At 54.8% G+C, this 20,005-nt stretch overlaps 15 protein-coding genes across 15 annotated transcripts; 8 read left to right on the top strand and 7 right to left on the bottom strand.

Moving 5' to 3' along the window:
* Nucleotides 1-117: 117 nt before the first annotated feature.
* BAUCODRAFT_152730 (uncharacterized protein) lies at nt 118-575 on the top strand (the record flags this gene model as incomplete). Its single annotated transcript, XM_007683589.1, has 3 exons — nt 118-181; nt 315-443; nt 511-575. 3 exons carry the CDS (start codon nt 118-120, stop codon nt 573-575), a joined length of 258 nt encoding a protein of 85 aa, XP_007681779.1.
* Nucleotides 576-784: 209 nt separating this feature from the next.
* On the bottom strand, nt 785-1,871 carry BAUCODRAFT_117974 (uncharacterized protein; the record flags this gene model as incomplete). The annotated part of the gene is made up of 1 exon (XM_007683588.1): nt 785-1,871. The coding sequence occupies exon 1, from the start codon at nt 1,832-1,834 to the stop codon at nt 785-787; it is 1,050 nt and encodes a 349-aa protein (XP_007681778.1). The 5' UTR covers nt 1,835-1,871.
* Nucleotides 1,872-2,532: 661 nt separating this feature from the next.
* Nucleotides 2,533-3,192, top strand: BAUCODRAFT_135071 (uncharacterized protein; the record flags this gene model as incomplete). Its single annotated transcript, XM_007683587.1, has 1 exon — nt 2,533-3,192. The coding sequence occupies one exon, from the start codon at nt 2,533-2,535 to the stop codon at nt 3,190-3,192; it is 660 nt and encodes a 219-aa protein (XP_007681777.1).
* A 408-nt stretch (nt 3,193-3,600) lies between these two features.
* On the bottom strand, nt 3,601-5,910 carry BAUCODRAFT_28572 (uncharacterized protein; the record flags this gene model as incomplete). Its single annotated transcript, XM_007683162.1, has 4 exons — nt 3,601-3,983; nt 4,058-5,713; nt 5,780-5,850; nt 5,906-5,910. 4 exons carry the CDS (start codon nt 5,908-5,910, stop codon nt 3,601-3,603), a joined length of 2,115 nt encoding a protein of 704 aa, XP_007681352.1.
* BAUCODRAFT_39656 (uncharacterized protein) lies at nt 5,906-6,425 on the top strand. Its single transcript, XM_007683243.1, has one exon. The coding sequence runs from the start codon at nt 6,132-6,134 to the stop codon at nt 6,369-6,371; it is 240 nt and encodes a 79-aa protein (XP_007681433.1). The 5' UTR covers nt 5,906-6,131; the 3' UTR covers nt 6,372-6,425.
* A 598-nt stretch (nt 6,426-7,023) lies between these two features.
* On the top strand, nt 7,024-8,882 carry BAUCODRAFT_28571 (uncharacterized protein; the record flags this gene model as incomplete). The annotated part of the gene is made up of 8 exons (XM_007683161.1): nt 7,024-7,185; nt 7,284-7,449; nt 7,494-7,539; nt 7,594-7,969; nt 8,019-8,137; nt 8,231-8,312; nt 8,372-8,722; nt 8,769-8,882. The coding sequence occupies 8 exons, from the start codon at nt 7,024-7,026 to the stop codon at nt 8,880-8,882; spliced, it is 1,416 nt and encodes a 471-aa protein (XP_007681351.1).
* Nucleotides 8,883-9,973: 1,091 nt separating this feature from the next.
* BAUCODRAFT_80578 (uncharacterized protein) lies at nt 9,974-11,660 on the top strand (the record flags this gene model as incomplete). Its single annotated transcript, XM_007683347.1, has 5 exons — nt 9,974-10,075; nt 10,124-10,502; nt 10,552-10,685; nt 10,738-11,359; nt 11,419-11,660. The coding sequence occupies 5 exons, from the start codon at nt 9,974-9,976 to the stop codon at nt 11,658-11,660; spliced, it is 1,479 nt and encodes a 492-aa protein (XP_007681537.1).
* Nucleotides 11,661-11,800: 140 nt separating this feature from the next.
* BAUCODRAFT_127370 (uncharacterized protein) lies at nt 11,801-13,038 on the bottom strand (the record flags this gene model as incomplete). Its single annotated transcript, XM_007683586.1, has 2 exons — nt 11,801-12,221; nt 12,284-13,038. 2 exons carry the CDS (start codon nt 13,036-13,038, stop codon nt 11,801-11,803), a joined length of 1,176 nt encoding a protein of 391 aa, XP_007681776.1.
* A 624-nt stretch (nt 13,039-13,662) lies between these two features.
* BAUCODRAFT_329528 (uncharacterized protein) lies at nt 13,663-14,061 on the top strand. The gene has a single exon (XM_007683585.1). The coding sequence runs from the start codon at nt 13,769-13,771 to the stop codon at nt 14,030-14,032; it is 264 nt and encodes an 87-aa protein (XP_007681775.1). The 5' UTR covers nt 13,663-13,768; the 3' UTR covers nt 14,033-14,061.
* Nucleotides 14,062-14,090: 29 nt separating this feature from the next.
* BAUCODRAFT_127369 (uncharacterized protein) lies at nt 14,091-14,342 on the bottom strand (the record flags this gene model as incomplete). Its single annotated transcript, XM_007683584.1, has 1 exon — nt 14,091-14,342. One exon carries the CDS (start codon nt 14,340-14,342, stop codon nt 14,091-14,093), a length of 252 nt encoding a protein of 83 aa, XP_007681774.1.
* A 970-nt stretch (nt 14,343-15,312) lies between these two features.
* Nucleotides 15,313-15,845, top strand: BAUCODRAFT_47300 (uncharacterized protein; the record flags this gene model as incomplete). Its single annotated transcript, XM_007683260.2, has 2 exons — nt 15,313-15,609; nt 15,669-15,845. Coding segments are annotated over 2 exons (474 nt in total), but the record flags the coding sequence as incomplete, so codon positions are not given.
* On the bottom strand, nt 15,842-16,057 carry BAUCODRAFT_127367 (uncharacterized protein; the record flags this gene model as incomplete). The annotated part of the gene is made up of 1 exon (XM_007683583.1): nt 15,842-16,057. One exon carries the CDS (start codon nt 16,055-16,057, stop codon nt 15,842-15,844), a length of 216 nt encoding a protein of 71 aa, XP_007681773.1.
* Nucleotides 16,058-16,190: 133 nt separating this feature from the next.
* BAUCODRAFT_80457 (uncharacterized protein) lies at nt 16,191-17,147 on the bottom strand (the record flags this gene model as incomplete). The annotated part of the gene is made up of 1 exon (XM_007683335.1): nt 16,191-17,147. The coding sequence occupies one exon, from the start codon at nt 17,145-17,147 to the stop codon at nt 16,191-16,193; it is 957 nt and encodes a 318-aa protein (XP_007681525.1).
* Nucleotides 17,148-17,741: 594 nt separating this feature from the next.
* On the top strand, nt 17,742-18,166 carry BAUCODRAFT_329525 (uncharacterized protein). Its single transcript, XM_007683582.1, has one exon. The coding sequence runs from the start codon at nt 17,876-17,878 to the stop codon at nt 18,101-18,103; it is 228 nt and encodes a 75-aa protein (XP_007681772.1). The 5' UTR covers nt 17,742-17,875; the 3' UTR covers nt 18,104-18,166.
* A 220-nt stretch (nt 18,167-18,386) lies between these two features.
* On the bottom strand, nt 18,387-19,605 carry BAUCODRAFT_160969 (uncharacterized protein). The gene is made up of 3 exons (XM_007683581.1): nt 19,422-19,605; nt 19,208-19,362; nt 18,387-19,111 (listed from the first exon to the last, which is right to left on the bottom strand). Exons 1-3 carry the CDS (start codon nt 19,471-19,473, stop codon nt 18,872-18,874), a joined length of 447 nt encoding a protein of 148 aa, XP_007681771.1. The 5' UTR covers nt 19,474-19,605; the 3' UTR covers nt 18,387-18,871.
* Nucleotides 19,606-20,005: the final 400 nt, after the last annotated feature.

The following is a 20,005-nucleotide window of genomic DNA, read 5'->3' as shown; positions in this document are numbered from 1 at the left end:
CTGCCAAGAGTTCGATGCTCCGCACTACCGATTTCACTTCGAGCGAGACATTGAAGAGAAGTAGCAGCGACAGCAGCGACGACAACATTCACTGCCAACCTCCGTCAAACCGCCGCCATGCCTCAAGAAGTCTCCGACATCAAGACCTTCATCGAGATCTGCCGCCGCAAGGATGCTTCCTGTACGTACACCCAATTCCAGAAAGAGCAAGAGTAAGCCTGTCGGGAGCACGCAAGGGGCGTCGACAGCATGCTTGGACCAAGCAAGCGCACGGATTGACAAAGATTGGATGGCTGACATGACGTTGTCAATAGCGGCACGGATAAAGAAGAACCGCGCAACGCACCAGACCAAGTTCAAGGTCCGATGCAAGCGGTACCTTTACACCCTCGTGCTCAAGGACTCGGACAAGGCTGAGAAGCTGAGGCAATCGCTACCGCCCAGTACGTGACCCCAAGATCATGGACCCCTGGAAGGTGGGAGCAGAATACTGACTGGTAGCTTGTACAGATCTTACGATCGCGGAGACGCCGAAGAAGAACGCCAAGGGCAAGCGGGTTGCGAAGACGACATGAGCATGATGAGCATTCTGCAGCGAGGTTGGCGTTATGGAGGTCCCTACTTGAGCGGAACGAGAGAGCGGTCAAAGAAAGCATCGCGGAGGATCACTTTCAGGGTCGAGCTCAGGGTCGGTCTGAGCGGCACATTACATGTTCGCGCCAGCGCGTATACCGTGCGATACCAATACAAGCGGCCTATTCTTCTCCGCGACGGCAGTGAACGTTCATCGCTTAACAGCAAACTTATACTCATCCTTCCGATCCAGATATACCACCCTATCATCCCACCCCGCACTACTGACCGCCTTCTTAAAGTCCTCCAAAGGACTCAAGAAGACATCATAATCATCGTAATGGATCGGAATCGTGACGTCCGGCTGGATGAGACTCATCAACTTGATCCCTTGCTCCGCATCCATTGTCACCATCAATAACGGCGCACTGGGGCCAGGGATCGTCGTACCGCCGAGATGAATGAGCATCAGGTCGATGTTCTGTCCCGAGTAGCGTTTGGGGATCTCTTGTAGTTCGTCGATGAATAGTGTGTCCCCGGAGATGTAAATGCGGTAGCCGGAAGTAAAGTCCGAATCTGAGGCGGACGAGGAAGGCTTGTAGCCTAATTCGATCATCCAGCCATTCGTGGGTGGAACGGCTCCTAGGAGATCATTCGCCATGCTGAGCAGGCCCGGCGGGACATGCTTGCCCGGCATACCCGTCACCTTGACAGCGGGCACTTTGCCACCGCCCGTCTGCGTCCCAGAAGTCGTAATATCAAGCATCGCATTCTCAAAGAAGTCGAGGTCATACACATTAGTAAACCGATCCTCACCCTTCTGATCATGCAAATGCGTCTTCGCATGCGGCGTAGTAACAATCGGCAGATCCCGCCTCAAGCTCTCCTCCACTTTCTCGTCGAAATGGTCGGCATGGTAATGACTCAACAACACCGCGTCAATGCGAGGTAGCTCATGCAGGTCAATAGCCGGGTTCGTCCTTCGCGTCCCCGTGACTCCGGGCCCGAGGTGGACGTGGTCGCCGGCGTGGAGGAAGTTGGGGTCGGTCATGAGGCGGATGCCTTCCCATTCCAGGATCGTGGTTGCGGTGCCGACGAAGAAGAGGCTCGCGTTTTCATTGTCGGAGGAGGCGCCTTTGGGGTGGAGTTTGGTTTCCTTGGCGGAGGGGAGAGAAGAGGCGGGTTGGGGGGTGTCGCGGGTTGCGGATTTGGAGATGGATGGGTCGAGGGTTAGGCGGTGTTTGATTGCAGTGGTTGACATGTTTTTCTCGCTGTTATGTCCGCTCTTTGTGGCAGGTACGGCGTCCATTTAACAACGAATAAGTGAAGGAAGACCTACCTACTGCTGCTAAATGGCTTCACTGCCTGCATGCTCCTTCCTATTTCGTAATGGCTTCGTCATCTCGCCTTACTCCAGTATGTCAGACATGGCTACGGGCTGTATCCCACGAGAAGGCTACTCTGCGTGGCACATGTAGGCAACATCTTCAAAAGGTTGTCATCCTTCTAGTTGTGGCCAACATCCCGAAGGAACATACTGCATGACGGTAATGGCCTGTCGTCGAGTTTCCATTTCCGTCTCCATCTCCACATCTGGCCTGGACCCTTGCAGCAGCGCAAATGGGGTCGCGAAAGTGACCAGCCAACCAGAAGTCGCGCGCACATGGCCCAGAACGCGGCGAGTGGGCTTGCGACTCGCCGGGGACGATCCTCAGCTCGCCAATTGTTCCACGGCGTCGTCGGAAGGGAAGCAATTGTCGTACAGCACAATCCTTTGGTTATTCGCACTTGACTCTTGTGATCTATCCATCCAACCTAACCTACTGTTGTTGTCATCGTCTCACCTGTTTCTGTCTCTCCTTTCCGCTTGTAAGCAGCCTTCATCTCCCGCGTCCTCCCATCCCAACACCAAGCGTCTTATCAGCGATCGAGAGACGAGCAGTCAAGCTCACCACAACCATGCGCTCCTTCCTCCTGCTTTCCGCGCTCGCGAGCGTCGCCTTCAGCGCCAGCATTCCCGGCCTGCCAGCATGCGCCGGCAGCTGCGTAGGGACCAGTTTCGGCAGCTGCTCCACCCTCGACGTCAAGTGCATCTGCTCCGACTCGTCTCTGCTCTCCGGGCTGGCGTGCTGCGTGAGCACTTCATGCAATGCCGCCGATCAAAACGGTACGCGCTCAACCACCACACCCTTACCGCCCCAACCATCACATCCCATTCCTACTAACGCGCCTTCCGCAGCCACCATCAACTTCGCCAACTCCCTCTGCCAAGGCTACGGCGTAACCAACCTCCCTCAATCCGCGACCTGCGCCTCGACCTCGTCCGGCGCCGCCGCCTCCTCCACCACCGCAGCTGCAGTTGCGGCAGCAAGCGGCAGCAGCAGCGCCAACAGCACCATCTCCATCCCCGCCTCGCTCTCCTCCGCCTTCGTGTCAGCCTCAGCCGCCGCATCCCATGCATCCAGTAGCGCCGTAGCGGCTGCCTCCTCCGCCAGCCGCGCCGCTTCCAGCACAGCAGCTTCCGCCGCGAGCCAGACCAGCTCGGGCGCGGTGGCCACGAATGTGGCGGGAGGAATGGGCGCGGGACTCGTTCTTGCGGGCTTGATCGCCGCGCTGTGAACGATTTGATCTAGACAGAGTTGGGAGAGATTGGACATCACCACCTCTGATTGAGTGAGACGTTGGACAAGTCTTTACGCAGCGTATTTCGATAAATTACCAAAAACCATCTTCCCATTTCAAAGCTCCGTGTGCCTTGACCGTGCCGCCTGTGTGCGCATTGAATCAGCAATGAGCAGTCGACCTTCACGCTCAAGGCTGCAACATGAGCCAGTTGCGGCGGAAAGGCTGCATTGTAGCCATGTATGGAACGCCTGGATTATCTGATGAGCTTCCATTCCGCGGGTCTAGGAACAAAGCCTCCCCCCAAACGCCCGCGCAAAACACAGCCATTACATCACAAGCATATCCTATCATCTAAGCTCATCCATCCATCCATGCATCCACCCATCTCATCACCACGCCAACCTACTCCACAGTAACACTCTTCGCCAAATTCCGCGGGAAATCCACATTCAGCCCCTCCGCTACGGCCAGCCAATACGCCATCAACTGCAACGGAATCACATTCAGCACCCCCTGCAAAATATCCACCGTCTTGGGCACCTCGATCTTATCCGTCTTCTCGCCGGGAAACTCCGTGTCGCCCGTATTGCAGATGACGATGGGCCGGCCCTTGCGCGCGATGACTTGCTGGTAGGCGTTGAGGGATTTGGAGAAGATGTCGTCGCGCGTGAGGATCATGACGATGGGGAGGGATTCGTCGACGAGGGCGAGGACGCCGTGTTTGAGCTCGCCGGACATGACGGCTTCGCAGTGGAGGTAGGAGATTTCTTTGATTTTGAGCGCGCCTGTACAAAATGTCTGTTAGTCTCGGTGTGTGTGGTTCGGGTGGGGAAGATGGGTGGGGTGTGTTTCGCTTTACCTTCGAGAGCAGTGGCGTGCTGTGCGCCACGGCCGAGCAGAAGCATGGACTTCTGGTCCTTGAACTTCAGGCACAGGTTCTTGATGTCTTGGTCCATCTTCAGCACCTCCTTGACCTGCTCGGAGATCTTGCCAAGACCCTCCATGATCTCCAACCGCTTCTTCTGCTTGCTCGCCCGGTCCTCGCTCAAGCTCAGCGCAAACATGATCATGCACACGAATTGACTGGTGTAGGCCTTCGTGCTCGCGACACCGATTTCGGGGCCGGCGTTGATGTGGACACCGCAGTGTGTCATGAGCGAGATCGAAGAGCCGACGACGTTAACGATACCGACGGTGAGCGCGCCGCGTTCCAAGCAGTATCGCAGAGCCATGAGCGAGTCCGCCGTCTCACCCGACTGCGAGACGAAGACGCATGTGTCGTCGCGGAAGACTGGAGCTTGGCGATCGAGGAAGTCAGAGGCGAGCTCGACGGAGATGGGGATTTCGGTCAGCTCTTCGAATGCACCACGCACGGCCATGCAGCTGTGGTAGGAGGTTCCGCACGCGATGAATATCAGTCTGCGGCAGCGGCGGATGGTGCCGATGTATTGCCTCAAGCCACCGAGCGTGACAGTCTTCTCCTCGACATTGAGACGACCACGCATAGCGTTGACGACGGACTCGGGCTGCTCGAAGATCTCCTTTTGCATGAAGTGCTCGAAGCGGCCCTTCATGATCTCCTGCAGCTCAATCTCAATGGTCTGGATGGCGCGGACGTTGGAGGTGCCGTCGTGCTCGCCCTGCTTCTTCAGACGGTGAATGTTGAGCTGGCCTTCGTGGATGTGCGCAATGTCGTCGTCTTCGAGGTAGAGGACCTTCTTGGTGTGCTCGATGATGGCAGAAGGGTCGGAGGAGAGGAAGAACTCTGCGGGTTGTGGCATGCCATCATCGGAAAGGAAGGCGCGGGATTGGGAGCGGTGGAGGAGTGACTTATCCGGTGGGGCGAGCAGACTAGCTCCGAGAGAAGCGCGCAGACCGGGCGACTTCTTGAGGGCGAGGTTCTGGCTGGCCGTCTCGGCCGGAAGGGCTTCGTTCTGGTCGGTAGTCTCCACGTCGACGAAGTCCACCTTCATCTTGCGGGCTGTGCGAACACCAACGACGAGGGGGGAACCCTTTCGCGCGGCGACGACCTCGCCGGGGAAGTGTACGCTCTTGAGCAGCAGACCAAAGGCACCTTGCAGCTCCTTGATCACGGTCTTGGCGAGTGTGGTGAAGTCGAGGTGCGGGTTGTTGTCGTAGATGTACTTGGCCAGCTTGGCAATGGCCTCGGTATCCGTCTCCGTCTCGAACTTGAAGCCCTTTTGCTCCAAAAGCGCCCGCAGCTCCTTGTAGTTGGTGATGATGCCGTTGTGCACGACCGCAAACTCCCACTTCGGGTCGGAGCGGTGAGGATGGCAGTTGAGTCTGCTGGGCGAGCCGTGAGTGGCCCATCGGGTGTGAGCGATACCGGCATGGTTGTCGAAGACCTTGGTCATGTCCGGGGCCTCATCCTCGACCAGCTTGCGGAGCTTGGCCACCTTGCCGACCTCCTTAAAAGCGAAGACCTCATTCTTCTTGTCACCGTCGATGGCGAAGCCGGCCGAATCGTAGCCGCGGTATTCAAGGCGGGCGAGGCCTAGTGGAGATCATATGTTAGTGGCGTGTTGTTCACGTGCAAGGCTGAGACGGATTGACAGCTTACCATTGACGAGTGTGTCGATGATATACCGCCTATCCTTCTCCACCAGGTAGTTGATGTACCCGAAGATACCACTGTCGTTGGATCAGTACTGCTACCGAAGGTGGTGGTGCTGCAGGCCGAGCGTACCACATGTTTGCGGGCGGTCAATGAACAGCGAGGGAAGCGATCGTTGGCCTCGTCAGCTCAATCTCCAATGTATTAGTTGATTGAAACGCAATAGTCGTGACAAACGTGGGAACGAGTGAGAAGAGGAAGGTCAATCACTTCGACTCAAATGGGAGTGATCGGGATGAGTTTTTGCTGGCAAGCAAGAAATGTTGTCAAGCAAGGCTCGTGAAGCTTATAGCTCGCTATGAACGCAGTCCGAATCCGTCGCGCAGAAGGGTCCAGCTTCGCCTCTTGCGCCTTTGCGCAGCAACACGAAACGTCTCAGCCGCAGCACACCAACGATCCGCCTGAGACGCGAGCGTCGAAACGCCCACACAGTAAGCCGCGCTCCCCTTCTCATCTCCTTCACGTCCACTCAAGTTCGAAGTATGCTTGCATCGGCATCATTATGGCTCTCTCCAGTGACATCCTCGCAAATCTGTAACTTTTGCGAGGACGTCACCTTTGCCATTCTATTTCCATCCATCACCTCGTACCGTACCCTAAGGAAAGCGTGGAGGCACGTTAGGCGGCCCAGTTTGCCTAGCCAACGCAACCCACAATGATCTACGCTCAAAGTGGTCTTAGGCGCGGCATGACATTCAGGTACCCGCGCATTCCTCCGCTTGGCAACCGGTGCTGCCCCTCTCCGATTGAGACATTGCTGACATCCTTCAGCCACAGCGTTGCCCGCATCGGTCCTGGCTGCCAACGCACATGCTTGCCGGGTGGGATGGCGCTCGCATGTGGTCGGCTTGGCTTGAAGTCGAGCGGTGTGTCTGCGTCGGCGCAAGCCTGAGCTCGATACACTTATCAGTAGGCTCTACGCGACACTGACCTGCTGCTTCTTCGACAAGTGTTGGTCACATGAAGCGTACCCGCGCATTCGTGCCGTGCAAAGTGATACACAACAAATCATTAGACGCTTCGATCATTCACGTTCCGGAGACGTCGGAAGGTTATGGAGTACTGCCGGGTCATATATAAGACAATGCGCGACGGCTCGCGACAGTTTGACAACGGTTCGCGGCAAGAATGACGATGTCGAACATTGTACGATTCCGATAAAGGTTATCGTCGCAGACTACCGGAGCAGTATGCAAGCAAGATCGAGGCTGTTGCACCATTCCGAACATGGTATCGTAAGCCACGGCTCGCCAATGAACCGTCCTTCATTTCAGTCACATCCGCTGGTTTCGTCACGCATATTGGAGCGAGGGCATGCCGTCATCGACGGACTGTCCAGCGACGTTACGCAGGTGATTGAGATCGCTCCATGGATGGCTCATGGATAGCTTACGAATGTTTCTGAGCGAATAGCGGTACGAAAGGATTGAGGATACCTTACCGTTGGTAGCTCTTGTCACGTTTTGACGCACTACGAAGTTTAAGCTCGGTCTACCGCGTCGCTGACTTGTTGAACGCGTCGGAAGCCTTCACTTCAGATTTGCGTCGGATCGTCCTCACTGTCCTTCAGCTTGGATTGCCGCCGTCATTCTCCAGTACAGCCACTTGGCCCACGGGTAGGTAACGCTCAATGGAAAGCATAAGCAACCATATGTTGAAGAGCCCTCTGCCTCCGCAAGCGGGCCGAGCGAGGCCAATAGGCCAAGGTCAGTGACCGGACCAGCGCTGTCAACACATACTCACTGAAGGTCTGCGTGTAGCAAAGCTGCTTGTCCAAGTCTTGCTGCACCTCAACATGGCTGCAAAATAGTTCGGGGCCAACAACATGTGCAACCGATGGCCGGACCGCAACCTGGAACTGTGGTGACCGCAACTCAGCAAATGGGTTTGACCCCAGCAGGCCCGCAACGGTACCTACCGACCATGCTGTTGAGGGGCAAGTCGCAGGTACAGACAGTCAGTGTCTCTGTGTTGGTGGTGAACATCTACATCGGACCGTCTGCTCCCTGTGGCATGGCCCAGCTGCATGCCATTGTTCAGCAAGTCGTTGGAAAACTAACTGGATATAGCATTCCGGCACGGGTCTTCAAGGCGGTCTTCACCTCCGCACGCTTATACACAGCAGCCGGTCCAGTAGTATGCAGGTAGATTAAACGTGTCACCGGTGGGCAACCCATTGCCACAGCACGCCGGTTCACCAGCAACACAACACACCGGTTATCCACCACAAGTGCTGCCACAACAGGCCGGTCCGTGCCTCCAGGCAAAATGGTGGTCCGCAGCATCTCGCCCAGCGCGCTCTAGGTCCGTAGTCGCATGTACCATACCTGGCGTCGTGTCACATCCGGTCACACTCGAGCGTTGAGAACGTCGCTGAGTCGATGGCTATCGAAACAGCGTCGACAAACTGTCAAAGGCCGACATGCGCGGTATGCTGAAGAGGCTGCTTCCGTTCTGCCAATCAGTCCGTGATGGTGTGGTAAGGCTGTCGCCCGTGTCTAAGCCAGACGAGATGGTGCAGTTGATAATCCGCAGCAGAGGTCAGATTGCACGGCGAGAACCGCGCGAAAGCAGAAGCAGAAACACAAAGAGAAACAGAAGCAACATGCCGAGGCAGCCTTCGGTCTCGGTGACTTGCATATCCTCCAATATGACCTCGACGGAATATGGAGTCGCTTCATCAATGATCGTGATAGTGAGGAATACACAAACAGCTCTAGTGCTTATTGTGATATCTTTGAGCTGGTCCACAGCATTGTGGAAACAGTCCAGAGTGAATCGTCCTATGTGACAAAGATCTATGCACTCCTGGCACTGACGCACATCGGCGAAGATATGATTGAAGGTCATAGTCCCTGCGAATGGAAGTGCGGAAGCACTTTGGAGGCTGTGAGACATCAGTGACGCGATGATGTACGTTTACGTTCTCGATGAGACGGACAAGGACGAGAAGCAAAGGTTGATCGTGGACGCATGGGAGGGACGGCTGGAAGGATTGTGCGATGTTTCTGCAGATGTCGCATGGATATGGCATGCGGACGGGTTTTGAGGGTAGTTCAACCGGCAGACGAAGAAGACGATGACTAGGTGAGGAAGCGGAGGGGGAAGAAGAAGCAGAGCAATAGATGCGAATTTGAACGCACTTCGGTCGCATCTCTTGCTTTTGAAGCGCATGGAATTCGTCGAAGGAAGCAACTCCGAAGTCCCTTCTTGCGAAGGACAAATACTCAAGGAGCAGTGGCAATAATGAGCACGACAATTCCGGACATACTGTCGAAAAGATGGAAGGCTTGACCGAGAAGGACAAGGAACGGTTTGGGCCGAACAACTTACTTGGCATGGAGAATAGCGCGTTGAATGCGCTGCGTTCCCTCAATGAGCGACTTGTCAACGCACCAGATAGTTGTTCGGGGAGTGGCGTGGGTGAGGCAGTGGACCTAATACAGCAGACTTTCTGTGACGGGTGTGTTCAGGGTCTCGCAGTCGTTGGATAATGCCGAGGAAGATCGAAGTTGGTGGACGAAGGGTTACTTTGCAAAGCTGACACCTTGCTGCTTCGCTCTCCCGTCTTTGATGAGAACAACATCGTCCTACTCTCCGCGCCTGACTATGGCCGCCGCCTGTGCGACTACAGGACTCTGAGCTTTCCTATCAACATCAATGATTGAGGCCGGCGTCCGCTGTCCGGGTAGAGAGCACGTTTGTCAACTACAAAGCGCTTCTCCTTCGCAACATGCCTGATTCGAACAAGCCTGAATCCCCACAACATTCCCCACCAACCACGCTTCGCGGATAAAGCTGTCTCCACACCAACTTCCTTTACCATCCAGACCGTGGCTAACAAATCAAATCGACTGCGTGACCTCGGCTACATAGCAAGGATTATGATGCCAAGCTGCGGAGGCCACGAGATGATGGAGGAGCCTTGCAGACTACAGATGCGCCGCTGATCGCGATGTAGCAGGGTATAAGTGGGTATCATATAGTCCGGCGCAGTAACTTTCATATTGTGGTTTCTTCAAGCTTTCCCATTAGAGCTCGCTCCTGTTCTCTATACACTCTCTCGAGGCGTGAACGGCACCCTCAGCACCAGCGAAGATGGAGAAGGTCAACCCAGAACACTCGCCAGACAGCGGGCCAATGACAGAAAAGGACATTGGTTATGTTTCGAAGCATGAGAACACAATGGCGGAGCTTCCGGACCCGGATGCTGGCTTGAGTGATGAGGAGCGAGCGATTATCGTGAGTAGCTTTGCGCAACGATGCAGCTTATACCTGACCGTGCCGTAGGACAAGAAGTTGGTGCGGAGACTGGACTGGATGCTCATCCCCTGGCTCACCATCCTCTATCTCGTGAGCTTCCTGGACAGAACGAACATCGGTAACGCTAAAATCGATGGACTCATCCCGGACCTGCATATGACGAACGGGCAGTACAATGCTGCGCTGTCTTTATTCTTCGTCTCGTACGCGGGCTTCGAGCCACTCACGAACATCTTACTAAAGCGTCTGCGGCCGAGCATCTTCTTGCCTATTATCATGATTCTTTGGGGCATCTGTATGACATGCATGGGTCTGGTGCACAACTTCTCCGGCTTAGCCGCGGCGCGTTTCTTCCTTGGTGTAGCTGAGGCCGGGCTGTTCCCTGGTGTCAATTACTACCTTTCTTGTAAGTGGTACGATGAGTCGCAGGTGGACGTACGCTGACTCTGCTTCAGGTTGGTACAAGCGTAGTGAGCTCGGCATCAGGGCTGCCATCTTCTTCTCAGCTGCAGCTTTGGCTGGTTCCTTTGGTGGCCTGCTCGCTGCGGCCATTGCACTGATGAAAGGCATTGGTGGGAAGCATGGCTGGGTGAGTGCTGATCAGCGGGCGGTTTGCTCTGTAGACTAATAGTCGGCTGTAGGCGTGGATCTTCATTCTTGAGGGCCTGGCCACTGTTCTTATCGGTATCGCAAGTTACTGGCTAGTACATGATTTCCCGGACGACGCCAAGTTTCTCAGCGAAGCCGACCGACTACGCGTGCTCCGGAGACTAAAGGCTGATGCGCAGAGTTCCGCCGAGCACGAAGACTTCAAGATGGCTTACTTCTGGGCTTCAGTGAAGGACTGGAAGACTTGGGCCTTCGCTACCGTGTACATGGGATGCGATGGCGCGCTGTACGCCTTCTCGCTCTTCTTACCCACTATCATCCAAGAGCTGGGCTATGCCAGCACCAAGGCGAACTTGCTTACAGTCCCGCCATATGCCGCTGCCGCTGTGCTTACGATAACGATTGGCTGGATCGCCGACAAAACGAGGCAGAGAGGATTGTGCAATATCTGCGTCTCATTGCTCGGCATTGCAGGCTTCAGCATGCTTCTCGGCAGCACCAATCCCGGTGTGAAGTACGCAGGAACGTTCTTGGGCGCTCTGGGCATCTATCCATGTGTGGCAAACACAATCTCGTGGGCTGCGAACAACGTTGAGGGTGTCTACAAGCGTGGAGTGACTCTAGGGTTTGTGATCGGCTGGGGCAACCTCAATGGTAGGAGCCGACCCATGCGTATCGGTTTCTGATTGGATCTAGCTGACACAAATCGCCAGGCATTATGAGCAGCAACGTCTACCAAGCCAAGGACAAGCCAAATTACCGCCCCGGTCATGCAGTCGTGCTCGCCTACATGGTACTCTTTCTGCTCGGAGGTAGCTTGGCCACACACTTCCTGCTCATCGATGAGAACAAGAAGCGTATTGCCGGTAAGCGCGATCACTGGATTGTGGGGAAGACGGAGAAGGAGATTGAGATGCTTGGCGACAGGCGGCCAGACTTCATATACACGGTATAAGAAGCACTTGGACCTGGGTACAAGATCGTACAATTTCCGCAACAAAAGGCTTTAGCGTTCCATATCACACTGGCTGGTCGAATAACCGAAAGGCACGCAAAGCCTCTCGTGTTCCGCCACGCCTGACAACAGAGAGCCGATTAATCCCGGCTGGCCAACAGCCTTGCGCATTCATCAATCATTCGAATCGCGTCAGGATCGGTCTCAATGTACTTTCTGGTCGTTGCCTCAAGGTCGTCCATAATGGTGTAATCAGCCATGTCCAGTATAGCTTTCCCAGTCGGACAGTCAAGACGATAGTACTTAAGATGTGAGTTCTGATCGCCTCGGTCGACCATCCGGTTAGCCAATCGTTCGAAGTCGGCATGCTTTGCCGCGGTGTTGGCCACGAACCACTGAGCGTAGTAGATGGCCATGTTCATAAGCTTGCCAATGAAGCGCGGGTGCCTCACATCTGGCCTACCGCACCCAAGCGACAGAACAATGGAGACGGCGGGCGGTGGTTGGTGGCGCTCGACCAAATCGTAGCGTGCGTTCCATAGCTGCTCAATCGGATTGTTACTGAGATTCAAGTCAGCGTCAACATCTTTCCCTCCATTTTGATCACTGGATGTATAACCTACTTTAGCACGCCACCATCCCAAAAGCTGATGGTCTGGTTGTTGTACTGCCATACTTCTTCAGGAAGATAGCCTGGCGCCGCAGACGTAGCTCGGGCAGCTGGAACGATCTTGATGCTGTTGACAAGATCATTCTCATCAACTACAGGTGAGCGTACTGGAGCTGCGCCTTCAGGCCTGGTGTAAGAGCGCAGGAGGACAGACTCGCCCTCGTCCTTGACCGTGGCACACATGAACATCATCGCGGACTTCGGGTTAACAAGGTAGTCTTTCCATTGGTCATCCCTGTCAGAGTACTTGTCGACAACCGTTCGGATGGCGTCTTCCAATGGTTTCCTGGGAAACTGCGCGCCAGAGGCGATCATATTCAGCATCAACCCACACTTTCCGAGGAGGCCGCCCATTGTCCGGAAGCCGAAGATGGTCGGTGCGAAGATCTGTGAAGCCAGGTTATGGTATTCGTCCAAGCACTGCTTGGTGTTCATCCGCAGACGGAAGAGCATAAGCGCAATAAGTCCGCCCGTACTGGTACCTGCCGCCAGGTCGAAGTAATCGCATGGTTTCCGAGGCTTTGGCGACAGGTTGATGCCCTCGTGGACTTCGATTTGCTTGACTTTCTCCATGATGGCGTCTAGAATCAGAACGGACGAAACGCCCTTGACGCCTCCACCATCGCAGGCAAGAAGGCGCGCTCCGTTTTTGCGGAGCTGGGGTAGTCGTGGGCCCGGTGGGATAACATCTGGTACTGTGTTCTTCATAGCTCAGAAATGCTGCTGTGATGGGGTTGGAAACAGAGAGTGAAAAAGCAGGCGTCCTACAACCAAAGAGCAGAGCACTTACTTCTAGCTCTACCTCTGCACTATATGTGAGGTAGCCTACCTGATCAGCTGCGCCGTGCCACGCCAATGGCACCCCAAGACAGCCAGCTAGAAGCTTGAGGTTTTACAATCCCCCGTACGAGGGGTGAAAGCACGCCGTAATTGTTGAGAGCTGCGGTAGCCATTACTATAGGCTGGCGAGGCACAGCCCCAGAAGGCATCTGAGGCAACCTTCAGCCTGGTCGAAGAAGCCGAGCATTTAAGGGCGGCATTGCGGGGCTTGTATGGATCATTCAACTACATGCAGGAGTAATTGGTGAAGGACGTAGCGTAGCCATGGCAGTTCATGCAGGATGAAGCGTCAGCCCACACGCCATTTGCGGCTGGACCGCTCGCTTGCGCAGAGGGGCGGGACGAGCAGTCAGCCCCTTGGCGAAGACAATGCGAACGTGACGTGACGCTTTGAAGGCTGGTGTAATTGACGAGACCTTGGCGGGTTTGCGACATGTTCTCCTTGTGGTCCAACAAAGATTGCAGGTTGGCGTTGCGCTACATTGACCGAAGCTGCTTGTCGCCGATCAACCACGGTTTGTGTGGCTAATCAAAGCCTTGTTTGATCGGGGAGAACCCAGAGTCGCAAGCATTTGCAGCAGTGTACGCGTCTTCGAGGATGTTGCAATGGATGAAGGTTGCTTTGACCAACGATCAAGTTCAGGGAAGCAACGGCAACTCTAAGTTGACAACATACTCACCCAAGCCAGCATTTTCACCAAACATGTACCAAAATATGATCCTGCCTCTCAGCGAACCTCTTCACTTGGTGAAGATGTGCTCTCAACCGAGTAACACTCCCAGGAGCTTCCGGTCTGAAGAAGCGAGGGTCCAATGCGCGCATATGAGGCAGACTTGCTCATTTAGCGGTACCTTGCCGTGACGTTGAGATGGCCGGAATGCTTGCTATATAATGTGGATGCACTCTTTCGTCGCTCCCATCATCGCGCACATAATGAAAGACCCATCACCAGATACCCTCCGGATCTCATGTTTCGACGAGCTGCTCGCGGATTCTCGGCCTGCGCTCTGCGGGTGGTCTCCACGCTCGAACCGACAACTGCAGCAATGAATCGCTGTACCCAAGTTAGGCGAACCACCAACTCGACCATGACACTGTTGAATGGTGAGTGTATCACGGTCATTCGCCCCTCACGTCCGTCTGGCTTGCCGGAGAGGTGGACGTCCTTCATGGTAACAGACTGAGAGGTCAGATCGGTGATTTCGGCGTTAGAAGATATTGTGAAGTGGTCAGTGAGCAGATGGCGAAGGGACTATCTCAAGGTGACGTGAACAAAGAGAAGGAGTTGACGGATATCTACGTCGTGCCTAATACGTTCAACCAGAGCATTTAGACTGCCGTGTTCGCTCGGAGCCATACTGTGCGGAGGCTTGAGTGGTACCGATATTCTTTACGATGCTGCAGCGTAGCTCCCAATTGCTTGCTTGCTAGCCAAAGCGAAACCACACGTTTCCCTCACTGTCACGGCTGCACGATGCATTGTTGTTGTCGGAAGCACTCTTAACATCGCAGTATGAGTGAGCATTTCGCCAGTGATCATGAACTGTATGTCAATGTCGTAACTTACCGTGATGGCGAGTGCGGGATTGAGAGGATCGTGAATTGACATACATGTATGTCCCCTTCTGGTTAGGGCTCGCTTGGCGCTTCCCTCGTCTTCGTCCGCGGCATCGTCGAGCTCAAGCACATCAACACCCAACCTTTACTTGCTGAAGCAACGACGACTTGCCAACAAGAACATGGCTCTGGCTGTCTGCCCACGGGCCGCTTGCGTGCGCACCGCTACCATCTTCCCGCGAGCCTTTAATCAAACTTCAATTCCGGCCATAGCAGCCCTCAGCACCAAAGCTGCGCCATTGAGACAACCCCAACAGCCTGTACAAGCTTCAGGACTGCCAGTCATCTGTCGCGCACCGTCCAGAGCGTTGTCAAAGAATACCTTACATGCCAGACACGCTTCCACAGCACCTGCAGCATCACGTGCGCCAGCATCACCACCGCCAGAGTCACCACCACCGGGCCTAACGTCACAGACGGCACCACTAACCTCCGCCACGTCAGCATCACCACCTCCAGGCCCAGCCACTGGTTCATCAGCATCCACATCGCCCAAACCGCCAGAGTCACCATCGACGGAGCCACCGCGAGATGTACTCACATGGGACCGCTTCCTCGACCTGCGAAGAAGACGGCGCTACCTCAACCTCGTCATGTCAATAGTATCCGCTGGCGGTGCGGTCGCCATACTCGGTCCGATAGTCGCACAACAAGACATTGACGCTTGGGCATCGCAACTATCAGGCCTAGACCCTTTCCTCGTGATGGGTGCCACCACCTTTGCGATTGCGGCAGGGGGGTGGCTGTGCGGACCGAGCTTTGGTAGCGGGCTGTTTGGGCTATGGGCTGCAAGGAGAGGGTGGAGTAGAGCTATGCTGGAGGTAAGACAATACACCCCGGGCTTAGCAACGTGAAGTACTGACAGTGTTGTTTCCGGTAGAAGGAGAAGGACTTTTTCCAGCGCATCAAGCGATACCGCGGCGATCCTGCGTCATCGAGCGTGCAGAATCCCGTACCAGACTACTACGGCGAGAAGATCAGCAGTGTGAAGGATTACAGGCGGTGGCTCAAGGATCAACGAGCCTTCAAGCTGAAGAAGGACAAGAACCTTCTTTAAGCGGCGCAGTATGACAAGACCCGAAGCTTGAGCAACATCTCGATCATGTCACTGCTCAACTGCGTGACGACGTCGCATGGCCTCTTGTCCTGCTCGGGATGGACCAGGACATGCGGCACGACGGCTTGGCGATACCGGGAGGATACCTTACGTGGACTGTATGATTTACCAGATCTGTGCAGGGATGGCGTTTCATCGGGCATACGGCGCATAGGAGAGGTGAAGGCGCCAGCGAGGCGTTCTCGGTGTGTCCAAGATCATGTACAAGAAGCTGCAATGGTTCCGACCCTCAGGCCGGCTGCTGTACAAGTTTTGCATAATATCGCGTAGCGTAGCATTTGCAGCTCAGAACTTCGCTCCTAGCTTCTTCTCGTCCTCAATCTGCTGCTCATCCACTATGATCACCGCTTTACCCTGGATCTTACCACCATGTACCATATCCACCAGCTCAAACACCTTATCAAGGCCGTGGAATGGTACAGTCTTGGCCGTGACACCATGCTCGGCAATCTGCTTTAGCATTCCGCTGCTCTCCTCTTGCGAGCATATCAGGCTACCCCGAATCCGAATGTCACGGAAGATGATCTCTTGGAAAGGGATCGTTACTTCATCTGGCTGCGCAATCTGCACCATTGTACCGTGCATTTTCGTTACCGCACAAGCCAGGCCAGCCGCCGTAGGATGATCTGACAAGGTGATGGTGGCATCCGCTCCCATACCGTTCGTCACAGATTGCACCTCCTTCACCGCCTCTTCCTTGCCCTTCCGTGCATCTACAACGACATCCGCGCCGTTCTCCTTCGTCAATGCCAGGCCTTCATCTCGCGCATCAACGCCAATGATCTGCAAGCCCAGACTCTTCGCGAACTGCAGTCCGAGATGCCCCAGTCCACCTCCTGAGCCAACGATACACAACCACTCGCCCTTCTTCAGCCCCGCTAACAAGACCGCCCTCCACACCGTCCGTCCAGCGCAAGCCAGCGGTGCCGCAGACAGGAAGGACACTTCATTCGGTAAAGGTGTGGTTGACCGGCAATCGGCTTTCACATACTCCGCAAAGCACCCATCCGTCATCACACCCACATGGCCTTCCAGATTCGTACAATACTGCGTCTGCGTCTCCGGACCCAAGCAATCATGACAGCTCCCACACGGATGGAGAGGGATGCCCACCATCACACGGTCGCCAACTTTGAAACCCCGCTTCTCTGCCTCTGCACCGCCGACTGCGACTACAGTTCCGGAACCTTCGTGGGAGGCAATTTGCGGGAGCGCAGTGCCGAAGACGCCTTGCTGGACCATGCTGTCGGTGTGGCAGTGAGACGCGACGGCCACTTTGACCAGGAGATCGTACTCACCCAGCTTCTTAGGAACGTCGACATCGTGGATTTCGTACGGTTTCTTGTATTCGACGACCTGGACGGCCTTCATTTTCGAGGGGATCTCTGCAGGGCTCATGGTGGCGGTGTTGGCTGTCTTGTCAGTAAGTCTTGGATTGTATGTTGATTATGAAGAATTCGAAAACAGAGAGGGCTAAGAAATGGTTGCACGTCTACTTGTCCATGTGTCCGTTCGATGAACTGGTCTAGACTCTCGTTCATTGCGTTCCCTTGGGTTGGATGCATAGAGGGCATGCCGCGGGGTAGGGGAACCAGACGTCACTTGCTCAAAATGTTTAGAGATGGAGCTCTTATTTCCGATGCATCGATCATCAAGCGATATGGTAGACTGGCAAAGAGGTGGTTAGCGGATGCTGATGAGGAGACGCGAATGGAAGACGAAAGGATCAGAAAGCCCGTGGCCGCACGAGCGATAAATCTCCGAGCACGACGACAGCCCGTAGGCGAACGGCCATCAATGTCCTGCACTACGAGTGGAACTACAGATCCGATCTCCATAACGTCCGGACAGACCGTTGAGCTTGATATCTGGCGAAATCTGACTCGGCTTACATCGAGCGATCTGCTGTGTGGCCCACTGGAAATTAAGCGCGTGACCTCCAAAACATGACAGGGGTGGCTGCTCCTTAAATGACCCACCCCTTGCGGCCGTGGCAACACACCACGAGAGACGTTTCAACCCACAATGCTCCTGTTGAACATAGATGGCTGCGGAGTATGGGATTCAGCTTGCTCGGACATCTTCATACCAGTTCGCTCGGTCGACGGCTCGTTGCTCTGGGTTCCGGTCTAGGAGTTCATCTCCGATCGATCATTCACCGCCAGCGAGGCTCTGACTCAAATCTCCTGTTGATTTGAAGGTTGCCAGGGCAACAACCACTCGCCGCGACGCCGTCGCGTGCCTTTAGCGCCGTCAGGAGCAATAAGTAAATTCTCGATTTCCAAAAACTTCTGCGTCCTTTCCTCATACTTACCTTGTTGGGAAGCGGCTGCTCACGAATAGCTTGCTTCAGTTCGGGCCTCTTGCATTGCACCGCGCTTGAGGCTTGGGCTCGAATCTCCTACGGGGGCTTCGCCGGCGCAATTTTTGCTGGTTCACACGATCACACTTTCATCAGTTGCTGGTGCTCATCGAGCCCGGCGTTGGAGAAGGATGTCCGTAACAGCGATAAGCCGTCAGGCTACGTAGGTATATACTGCTGATGAGTCGACGCAACGGTGACCGCTCGGCCTACTAATGCCACGCCTACTGATGATCACTGGCTCCTATCGTAGGCGGCCCTAGCACGGCAGCATGAAGAACTGTGGTGATGAGGCGTGTAGAGGAGACAGTTTGATGCCATCAACGACCATGTGCTGGCGGAGGATGGACGCAGTGAAAGTGCAAGAGCAGTATCTTGAATGTCAGGAACACCGATAGCTAGAACCACAATGTTATCAGGAGATGGACACACCTACGCTTGGACAGGCTGGCAGTGGTTGAAACACACGCACACTACACTAAACAGCTACGCTGACTGAGCACTCCGTAGGAGGCCTTCACAAAAAACATCACGCAAGCAAGGAACGAAGCAGAGACTGTCCGTTATTTGCCATCCCCATTGACAACACGCTACAATACCCGTCCTACCTCTGCGCCTCCGCCGCCTTACTCGCCATATACTCGCTCAGCTTCGGGAGAAGCCCTGCATTAAACGCCGTATCGACGAACTCCTCCACACGCCTCACCTTCGTCCCATCTTCGGTAAAGTAGAAAAAGAAGACATACTCGTTCTTGTAAGCGCCCACCGGCGTCTCGCCATCGCCTTTGGCGTGTGCGACGGCCATGTGCTGGTCTGGGTCGTTAAGGATTTTGAGGGTCGTCATCTACAGTGCGATTGATCAGTGAAGGAGTTGGGGGGAGCCTTGAACGCCGTGCTGGTAGGGGTTGACGGACATGTAGATGGTTAGAATTGATATTACCTTGAAATTCTTCAACACGCGTTCGAGTTGGTGGAAGAACATGGCATATTCCTCATTATTCCGGTCCGGACGTCCCATGGACGCCGGCAGCGAGACATGTACACAGTCTTCCGTGCGCACGCGGAGCAAACCTTCCACCGTGAACTCGTTGTAGCCTGGACAGCCATCAGAACCACACCGCCAAAGCCTCTGAGGATGTTGGATAACATCGTACCATCGAGGAACGCCAGCGCCGTGCGCTTCTGCGTCTCGGCTAGAGAGGTCATCTTGCTGATGCGCGAGTAGAGTCGGGAGACGTGGGAGAAGACCGTTCTGCTTCATCGACTCTTTACTCTACCTTGTGTATGCTCTTATAGCCACATGCACACACGTCAGCCTTACGCCGAACCCTACGCGGAACAACTAGGCATGCACGATTGCAAGCCTTCACGGTTACAAGCAGAAGCTACACCGCAACGGCACGCTTACATGCAACCATCTACCCACACTGTTCATCACATCGCAGCTCAACTGGAAAGGCGAGACGCTCGCGCACGAACCTTTCCCCGAACCACCGAGCAAACCGGCATTATATCTCTACGGCACAGTCAGCTAAAAGTACATCTAATAACACAAGTTCATCATCTGCCGAGCCCTTCCCAAAAGTACCGCTCAAACTGGTGGATGGAATCGATCTGCCTGCTCTCCTGCTGCTCAAGCTTCCAATCCTGATCCCAGCGAGCATGCAGCATTAAATAACACACTCTAAGTGCTAAACACTCCTTTGTGGGTGAGCAAGCAAGCCGCCGGACGAAATAG

The sequence above is a fragment of the Baudoinia panamericana genome (assembly GCF_000338955.1).
Source record: "Baudoinia panamericana UAMH 10762 unplaced genomic scaffold BAUCOscaffold_15, whole genome shotgun sequence".
Lineage (NCBI taxonomy): Eukaryota > Fungi > Ascomycota > Dothideomycetes > Mycosphaerellales > Teratosphaeriaceae > Baudoinia > Baudoinia panamericana.
Note: the sequence above shows the minus strand (reverse complement) of the source record. Positions and strands in the feature narration are given on the sequence as shown.

Coding starts and splice junctions, on each gene's coding strand:
- BAUCODRAFT_329525 (XM_007683582.1), top strand. CDS start 17,876: ATGACCCACCCCTTGCGGCCGTGGCAACACACCACGAGAGACGTTTCA.
- BAUCODRAFT_160969 (XM_007683581.1), bottom strand. CDS start 19,473: ATGACCTCTCTAGCCGAGACGCAGAAGCGCACGGCGCTGGCGTTCCTC. Junction 19,363..19,421: donor GGCGCTGGCGTTCCTCGATG/GTACGATGTTAT, acceptor ATGGCTGTCCAG/GCTACAACGAGTTCACGGTG. Junction 19,112..19,207: donor GCGTGTTGAAGAATTTCAAG/GTAATATCAATT, acceptor ATCGCACTGTAG/ATGACGACCCTCAAAATCCT.
- BAUCODRAFT_329528 (XM_007683585.1), top strand. CDS start 13,769: ATGTTGCAATGGATGAAGGTTGCTTTGACCAACGATCAAGTTCAGGGA.
- BAUCODRAFT_39656 (XM_007683243.1), top strand. CDS start 6,132: ATGAACGCAGTCCGAATCCGTCGCGCAGAAGGGTCCAGCTTCGCCTCT.